Genomic DNA, 9,686 nt, shown 5'->3' on the forward strand with positions numbered 1-9,686 from the left:
CAATAGCCAAACTGTGGAAAGAGCCAAGATGTCCATCAACAGATGAATGGATAAAGAAGATGTGGTATATATACACAATGGAATATTATGCAGCCATCAAAAGGAATGAGATCTTGCCATTTGCAATGACATGGATGGAACTGGAGGGTGTTATGCTGAGCGAAATAAGTCAATCAGAGAAAGACATGTATCATATGACCTCACTGATATGAGGAATTCTTAATCTCAGGAAACAAACTGAGGGTTGCTGGAGTGGTGGCGGGTGGGAGGGATGGGGTGGCTGGGTGATAGACATTGGGGAGGGTATGTGCTATGGTGAGCACTGTGAATTGTGGAAGACTGCTGAATCACAGATCTGTACCTCTGAAACAAATAATACAATATACGTTAAAAAAAAAAAAAAGAAGATAGCAGGAGGAGAAGAATGAAGGGGGGAAATGGGACGGGGAGACGAACCATGAGAGACAATGGACTCTGAAAAACTGAGCGTTCTAGAGGGGAGGGGGCGTGGGAGGATGGGTTAGCCTGGTATTAAAGACGGCACGTTCTGCATGGAGCACTGGGTGTTATACGCAAACAATGAATCATGGAACACTACATCAAAAACTAATGATGTGGGGCGCCTGGGTGGCTCAGTCGTTAAGCGTCTGCTTTTGGCTCAGGTCATGATCCCAGGGTCCTGGGACCGAGCCCTGCATCAGGCTCCCTGCTCAGTGGGAAGCCTGCTTCTCCCTCTCCCACTCCCCCTGCTTGTGTTCCCTCACTCACTGTCTCTCTCTCTGTCAAATAAATAAATGAAATCTTTAAAAAAAACCCAACAACTAATGATGTAATGTATGGTGATTAACATAATAAAAAATTTTTTAAAAAAAAGAAAAAGCATTTGATAAAACTGAACATCCAGTGATAAAAAACCAAGAAGGAAAAAAAGTAAAAAATCAGGAACAGGGCGCCTGGGTGGCTCAGTCGTTAAGCGTCTGCCTTTGGCTCAAGTCATGATCCCAGACTCCCTGGGATGGAGTCCCACATCAGGCTCCCTGCTCGTCAGGAAGCCTGCTTCTCCCTCTCCCACTCCCCCTGCTTTTTTTTTTTTTTAAGACTTTATTTATTTGACAGAGAGAGACACAGCGAGAGAGAGAACACAAGCAGGGGGAGTAGAAGAGGGAGAAGCAGGCTTCCCACAGAGCAGGGAGCCCAATGCGGGACTCTATCCCAGGACCCTGGGATCATGACCCGAGCCGAAGGCAGGTGCTTAACGAATGAGCCACCTAGATGCCCCTCCCACTCCCCCTGCTTGTGTTCCTGCTCTCTTTCTCGGTCTTAAAAAAAAAAAGTCAGGAACAGAAGAGAGCTTCCTTTATACTGTAAACAAAAAATCAATAGCAATTATCATACTAAAAAGCCATTCCCTTTGAGATCAACACTGTACTGAAGGTCCTAACCAGCAGACTAAAGCAACAAAAATAAATAAAAAATATAAAGACTATAAAGGAAGGAAAAAAAATATCACTACCTAGAAAGAGCCTATGGACAAATGATTAGAATTAATAAGAAAGTCTAGCAAGATTGATACAGAAATCCACATAAAAATCAACTGTATTTCTAGATTCTAACAATAAATGATTTTTAAAATGTATTAATGTTCAATAAAATTAAAAGCTCCTGCTCTGCAAAAGACAACATCAAGAGAATGAGAAGATAAGCCAGACTGCAAGAAAATACTTGCCAAAGACACATCTAATGAAGGAATGTTATGCAAAATATACAAAGGACTTTTTTTTTTAAGATTCATTTATTTGCGAGAGCGCGCCCGCGCACATGGTAGGGGAGGGGCAGAAGAAGGGAGAGTCTTCAGCAGACTCTGTGCTGAATGCGAGCTGACATGGGCTCCATCTCACAACCCTAAGATCGCAACCTGAGCTAAAACCCAGCGGGACGCTTAACTGACTGCGTCACCCAGGTGCCCCTATACAAAGGACTCTTAAAACTCAACAATAAGAAAACAAAAAACCTGATTAAAAAGGCAGTCGTTAAGCGTCTGCCTTTGGCTCAGGTCATGATGCCAGGGTCCTGGGATCGAGCCCCGCATCAGGCTCCCTGCTCGGCGGGAAGCCTGCTTCTCCCTCTCCCACTCCCCCTGCTTGTGCTCTCTCTCTCTCTGACAAATAAATAAATAAATCTTTAAAAAATTAAAGTCTTAAAGATGTATTAGTGCTAATAAGTTATTTTTTATGATAGTATCAAAAATCTAGGAATAAATACAACATATGGGCAAAACCTTTAAAACTATATAACTTATTGAAAGCCTTTAAAACTGTAAAACTTATTGAAAGGCATTAAAGAAGACCTAGGTAAATGGAGAACTACACCATTTCCATGGACAAGAAGGCTCATAAAAATGCAAGTTCTTTTTGAACTGAACTACATATTCAAAACAATTCCAATTAAAATCCCAACAAAATCTGGCACTTGCCAAGTGGATTCTAAAATTTAGGTAGAAGAATAAAGAACCAAAACAAGACAAAATAAAAACCAGATATAGGAGAGACCAGAAATAGGTACATTCACATTCATCACTACAAACATGGAAACAGGTAAATTAAATACTAGAATGTGAATGACAAAATTATAAAACTTTTAGAACATAGTATAGGAGAATACTTCTGTTACTCCAGGAAAGTACATCTTTTTTTTTTTTTTTTTTTTTTAAGTAGGCTCCACACCCAGCATCAAGTCCAATGTGGGGCTTGAACTCATAACCCTGAGATCAAGACCTGAGCTGAGATCAAGAGTTGAACACTCAACCAACCAAGAGGCACCCTTCTAGGAAAGTATATCTTAAATAAGATAAAAAAGTGGAAGCCATAAAGGATCAGATTGATTAATGTGATTTCATTACAATTAGAAATTTCATTAAAAAGTATCAAAAGCTGGGGTGGGGTGCCTGGGTGACTTAATCATTAAGCATCTGCCTTCAGCTCAGGTCATGATCCCGGGGTCCTGGGATTGAGCCCCATATCAGGCTCCCTGCTCAGCAGGAAACCTGCTTCTCCCTCTCCCATTCCCCCTGCTTATGTTCCCTCTCTCGTTGTGTCTCTCTCTATCAGATAAATAAATGAAATCTTTAAAATAAAAAAAAAGTATCAAAAAGCTAATACACAAGCCACAAAACTGGGATGCATATAACCAACACAGGATTAGTAAATATACAGAACCTGTACAAATCAGTAAAAGGACAACCAACACAACAGAGAAATGAGCAAAAGGTTTTAAGGCAAATTTCTAAGACAAGGAAACTAAATGGCCAATAAATTCATGAAAAGATGCTTAATTTCATCATTAATAGGGAAGTGAAATTTTTTTTTTTTTAAAGATTTTATTTATTTATTTGACAGAGAGAGAGATAGCGAGAGCAGGAACACAAGCAGGGGGAGTGGGAGAGGGAGAAGCAGGCTTCCCGCCGAGCAGGGAGCCCGATGTGGGACTCGATCCCAGGACCCTGGGATCATGACCTGAGCCGAAGGCAGACACTTAACAACTGAGCCACCCAGGCGTCCACAGGGAAGTGAAATTTAAAACCACATAGAGATACTATTTTACGTACTATTTCCACCAGGTTGGAATCAATTAAGTCTGTCAAAACCAAGTGTCAAAACCAAGTTTTAAGTAGGATGTAGAGAAAGAACTCCAGAGAAAGAACTCCAAACAACACTGCTTGTGGAATTGAAAACCAGTGTAACTACTTTTGAAAATAATTTGGTATTAGAGTAGTGTTGAGCATTTACATGCCTATGACCCAGCAATTTTACATTTAGTATCTACCCTAGAAAATTCTTGCCTGTATACACGAGGACACAAGGACAAACATGTTCACAGAAGTGCTGTCTGAACATTAAAACTGGAAAACAAACCTAATGTTCATCACTGGTAGGATGCATAAGTAAACTGGTACTCTCATAGAGTAGAAAACTCCAAAGGAGTGAAAACAAAAGAATTACGGTTATATGAAAAAAGAGAAAACTCATGAACATGAACATAATGTTGAGTGGAAAAAGTCACAAAAGGATATATGCACTATGATTCAATTCGTGTAAATTTCAAAGACATGCAAAACTAAATAATATGTTATTTGAGATTACAAACATATATAGTAAAATGATAAAAGCAAGGAAAGACTGAACCAAAATTCAGGATACTAGTTACCTCTTAATGAGTGAGGGAAGGGAATGGGATTAGGGAAGGATACACAGGACACTTCAAAGGTAATGGTAATATTCTTACACTGGGTGGTAAGCATGTGAGTGTTCCCTGTATGGTTAGTCTTTGAACCTTATTTATACTATAGATTCTGTTTTATCTACTCAATATATAATTAAAGACAACTTTAAAAATGAATTTTTTGGCCCAAGAGTTTTTCCAATTATAAAGACAATGAGAATATATATAAAGATTTTATTTACTTATTTTGTCAGAGAGAGAGAGAGCACAAGCAGGGGGAGTGACAGGCAGAGGGAGAAGCAGGCTCCCTGCTGAGCAAGGAGCCTGATGTGGGACCCGGTCCCACGACCTAAGCAGAAGGCAGATGCTTAACTGACTGAGCCACCCAGGCATCCTGAGACAATGAGAATATTAAAAACAAGGGGGAAAAGTCCCCTGGGGAATAAAACAATAAAAGAATGCCAAACAAGAGCTTTTTCTTACTAAATACCCACCTGTGGCACACAAAAAACAGTTCTTTTTCTTTTTTCCTGCTTTGCAAACGTTGACAATACTCAGCAGGCGTTCATCATTTGGTGTAAAAATGTCTCTTTGTAATGCATGCTTGATTGCTGTCATTCTTAATCAGCTGAAAAAAATGGAGAGTATAGATATTAAGCTCATTCTCAAAATCATTCTATCTCATATTGTTTCATTTATGATTTTAAAAATTATCTTATTTATGGCTAATAAGCATAGGAAGAATGATTTCATATATCAACACATCAACATCATGAAAATAAAAAGTCATATGATTGGAAAAGAAATTAGAGAACAAACGTTATCAAACTCTAAAATCTCTGGAAGTGCTTACCAAATATTATGATATGAAAAAAAATAAAAACCCATGCTCAATCTTTAAATATAAATTTCCTATATAAGGAGCTCTTACAACTCAACAATAAAAAAACAAATAACACAATTAAAAACTGAGCAAAGGATTTGAATAGACATTTCTCCAAAGAAAATATACAAATGGCCAATAAGCACACGAAAAGATGCTCAACATCATTAACCACTAGGGAAATGCAAACCAAAACCAAATGTGCTAACTATCACTTTACACTCACTAGAATGACTAACATTAAAAAGACAAGTGTTGGTAAAGATGTGGAGAAAAAGAACTCTTTCATACATGGTTGGTGATTGTAAAATGGTGCAGCTACTTTGGAAAAAGTTTGACAGTTCCTCAAAAACTTAAATATGAAATTACCATATGACCCACCAATTCCATTCCTAGATATATACTCAAGAGAACTCAAAATATATGTCCACACAAAAACTTGTACATAAATGTTCATAGCAGCATTATTGACGATAGCCAAAAAAAACAGAAACAACTCAAATATCCACCAATTAATGAACTGATACAACAAAACGAAGTACATCTATACTGTGGAGTATTATTTGGCCATAAAAAAGGAACGAAGTACTGATATATGCTACAACATTGATGAAACTTGAAAACATTATGCTAAGTGAAAGAAGCCAGTTAAAAGACCACATATTTTATGATTCTGCTTACATGAAATGTCCAGAGTAGACAAATGCATAAAGACAAAATGATTTGTGGCTGCCAGGGACTAGGGGCAAGAAAGACTGTTAATGGGTATGGGGTTTCTTTTGGGGTGATGAAAATGCCCTTGAATTTGATAGTAGTGATGGTTGTGTAACCTTGTGAATATACCAAAGACTACTGAATTATACACTTGAGAGGGTGAATTTTATAGTGTACGAATTATATCTCAATAAAGCTATTATAAAGAGGTTTCCACTTATCTCCTTTTTCTCACTAAATTCAATGTCTTTTTTCAAATACCAACTTAAGTTAAATACTTTTTAAAATCTCTTTTCAACTTTATTTTTAAATATATATATTTGTATGTATGTATATTACTATTTTCCAGTGCAAATGTGTGGTATTTCATACATGTGAACTTGCTTAGGAAATTAACTTCTAACACTCTTTCTATGGGAAAATTAAGAAACTATGAATTTTAAATAAATGACATAGAATAAATTTTTATAATACATTGACACTTTTGGAAACCAGGGATCTCTTATATTTTACTCAATCTGTGAAATTTTGATCTCTGCTCCAAGTCAAAAAATTGCTTTTCTCACAAAAAATCACATCTTCCCACTTCCATTCCTTTTCCACCTCATCTTAGCCTCTAGTCTTCTGATCTCCCCCTCCTTCCTGTTCTCATTATCTATCTGGCTTCTCCAAGCTTAATTTCTTTTCCAACCTAGCCTGGAGGCAGTGTTCACCCACACTCTCCTTCAATTATCTTACTGTTTGTAGACTTGTTCACCATGTTTTATCAATCTCCATGAACTGTATTTTTCTCCACTTCTTATGGGCTACTATATACCACTTAAGAAGGCCATGTATCTATGTTCACTGCATTCATTACAAATAGCTAAATCTGTTCAAAGCTAGACTTCCACTGTTGCTCAGCAACCCTTTAACATTTCCTTTGATGACTCCTCTTCCTATTCCCCATCAGTGTGTTGCAAATCTTATTTATCTTCTTCAATCCCCAACGCTAGTGTCAGCAAATGATGTCACCATCTATGCGGCAGAAGATGTAGAAGCCATGGAGTACAGTTTTTCCCAGTTGCTTTCTTCTCCATCTCTTTACATCTTCACCCATCCTAACGTCCTTTCCACCTATTGCAAAATTTTGTGCCCGTGTTCCTAATCACTTAGTATGTTCTAGGGCCTAGACACTGATTTAAAAGCTTTACTCCACCCTACGATCAAGCTACACTGGATAATGGCCACTTTACTTCTCTATCTCTGGGCTTTGTTCATGCAATTTCCTTTTCCTGTAATTCTTTTCCCCCTAGGAAATTCCAACTCATTCTTCAGGATCCTGCTAAAATGTCACCTCTTCTGTGAAGTAGTCACACACACACAAAGAATAATTCTTTTACACTTCTCAAACATTCCCTCTACTCTGCTAACATAGCACTTACAAACCCTATTTTCTAGTTAGTTGTAGTCTTTCTCCCATTAAAAGTAGCTCTTTGTAGGAAAGGATCATACCTTCTTCATCTTTGTATTCCTAGAACTTGGCAAAGACATAGCAGGCATTTCAAAATTAAGCAAAATGATAGCACCAAATGACATGACAACTATAGTTTCCCCGATTCCCCTTTCCAACTCTCACATCTGTAAGCAAATTTCTGGGTTCAAAATCAGTCATATTTGATTCTCCTCCTCCATTGTCAACATGAAATCTGCTGCCACATTCTTCTGATTTCCCCTCATCTACATATAATTTACCCTTCCTTTCTGTCCCCACTGCTAACACACTAATCCAGGTTCACATCAACTACATCCATTATTTCAGTATCTGGTTATCTCTTTTCAAGTTTCCACAATCCCCAAACCCTGGATAAACAAATAATATTAAAACATAGCTTTCATCACCACATGCTCCTGCTCAACATTTTCCTAAGTTTCCTAAATACAGATCTTCCAGTCCAAGCCCTCTTCTAGGTGCAGTCTTTGCATCTTTGCTTAGTGCTTTTCCATGCAGGGAATATCATCTATCCAAACCTTAATTACACTTCATGGTTTATGAGAATTGATTCAATAATGATCTTAATCCAAACTGATCTCTCCTCTCAATTGCTAGAGCACTATTTGTATTTCCCACAAAATCAAGCACTTGCTGTCCAATTGGTTATCATAAGCTTGTAGATCTCAAGAACTCGCTTGAAAGAGAGAGAGAGAAAGGAAAAGATGCTCCAGCATAGTTCTGTGTTCTTTCTTAGCAGGTACTCAGCAAACACCTCTTGAGATCACCTGAACTGAATAGTAAAAACTGGTCAAATGAATAATAGTGGCCAACCTTTACCACACAGTCCCTCTTTGGTCAAAAGCAACAATGAGTGTATGGGAAGTGTAAAGCAAGAGAGGACTGGTTATACCTCATAAAGGAGTTAGGCACAATGGAAAGCACTATGTGACCCTTATTCATTCAGCAAATACTGATGCCTACTAAGTGCCATGCACTATACTACGTTAGAGATGAATATGACGGGCATGTTCAGGAAGACAAGAACATCGTGCCTCAGTGGCATTTACATTCTAAGGGTTGAGTCTTTAGAGTACTTTTGTTTAAGTCAGTGAATAAATCACTAGAGATCCTCTAAAACTATTTTCCAGGTTTAAGAATCCATGTCTAACCACGTTCCAGAAGTAGTCAGCCACTGTTTTCTGTACTGGTTCTTGTTACCTTAAACTCAGTTGGACCATTACACTGCGTGACAAAGAGCTTGTCATTGTGAGAGTCCGCGTGGGTTGGGCCCTATATGCTATCGAGGCAACTCAGCAAGTGGAGCATTGTCAACCACAAGAGAAAACTGTGCACAGAGACAGGGGAATGCGCTTCAGAGATCTAGAAGAAAATGTGGATTTGGACAAAGAAGGCACTGTCACGTCCTCCTCTCCCGGTCCACGCCAAAGAGCAAATGACCAGGGCCATTTTGCACCAATGCAATCTGGTTCTTATGGGTGAAACCGGGAAGGGACGCGTCAGAATTGGTCTCCCAGCCCCTAGAGCAACGAGGAATTGGTGGATGCTCCCAGCGGCCTCTGCGCCTTACCCAGACAGGCGGGGAAAGGAAGGGAGGCCAGGCGGCGGAGAGACAGGTACCCGACCCCGGACGCGGAGCCAGCAGCGGGACTGAAGCGCCGCCTCAGACCTTGGCGCCCGCCTGTCTGCTCATCTGCCCACCGCCGCCGGAACTACTGGGCAGCCACGACCCAAGGCTTACCGCAAGGCCGGACCGAGCCCGGCTGTGCCGAGGCGGGTCCTCCAAGACAGAGACCGGACAAGGCCGGGACGGCCACCGCTACTAGGACGAGCTCAATTGAGCCGTTCAGCCACCACTTCCCATTTCCGGGCACGTGACAAACTCCACGCCGGAAGTCGACCCCGTAGAAAAGGAAGGAGAGGAGGTGATGGGCGTGGCGAAGCGGGCTAGGTCCCGCCTGAGGGGCGTGTCAAGGATAGGCAGGGGCGGGGCCTCTGTCGCTCGGAGACTGACTTGGCATCCGGGTATTTGGTGTTCCATGCTATTACTTTCTTTAGAAGAGTCATTTATTGAGATATTTTCCGCAATTTCATTTAATAAGCTATCCGATTTCGGCACCAGGGCGGCTCAGACGGTTAAACATCTGCCTTCCGCTTAGGTCATGATCCCAGCATTCTGGGATCGAGCCCCGCATTGGGCTCTTGGCTCAGCGGGGAGCCTGCTTCTCCCTCTCCTGCCTCTCCCCCTGCTCATGTTCTCTCTCTCTGTATATATCTCTCTCAAATGAATAAAATAAAATAAAATAAATCTTTAAAAAAAAGAAGCTATCCGATTGTTTTCTTTTTTTGTATATGTAAAGGTCTGTTAACCCTAGGTCC

At 40.0% G+C, this 9,686-nt stretch overlaps 1 protein-coding gene across 1 annotated transcript in view; it reads right to left on the reverse strand.

Annotated features, from left to right (window-relative positions):
* EXOC1 (exocyst complex component 1) overlaps nt 1-9,203 on the reverse strand; it is a 58,502-nt gene extending 49,299 nt beyond the window's left edge. The window contains exons 1-3 of the mRNA XM_081813158.1: nt 9,049-9,203; nt 4,638-4,846; nt 2,563-2,606 (exon numbers count right to left, since the gene is read on the reverse strand). Of these exons, the coding sequence (XP_081669284.1) occupies nt 2,563-2,606; nt 4,638-4,836 (243 nt within the window). The 5' untranslated portion in view covers nt 4,837-4,846; nt 9,049-9,203. The remainder of the gene's footprint in view (nt 1-2,562; nt 2,607-4,637; nt 4,847-9,048) is intronic.
* Nucleotides 9,204-9,686: the final 483 nt, after the last annotated feature.

Source organism: Leptonychotes weddellii, chromosome 2, assembly GCF_054177405.1.
Source record: "Leptonychotes weddellii isolate Sample4059 chromosome 2, ASM5417740v2, whole genome shotgun sequence".
In the NCBI taxonomy this organism is placed as follows: domain Eukaryota; kingdom Metazoa; phylum Chordata; class Mammalia; order Carnivora; family Phocidae; genus Leptonychotes; species Leptonychotes weddellii.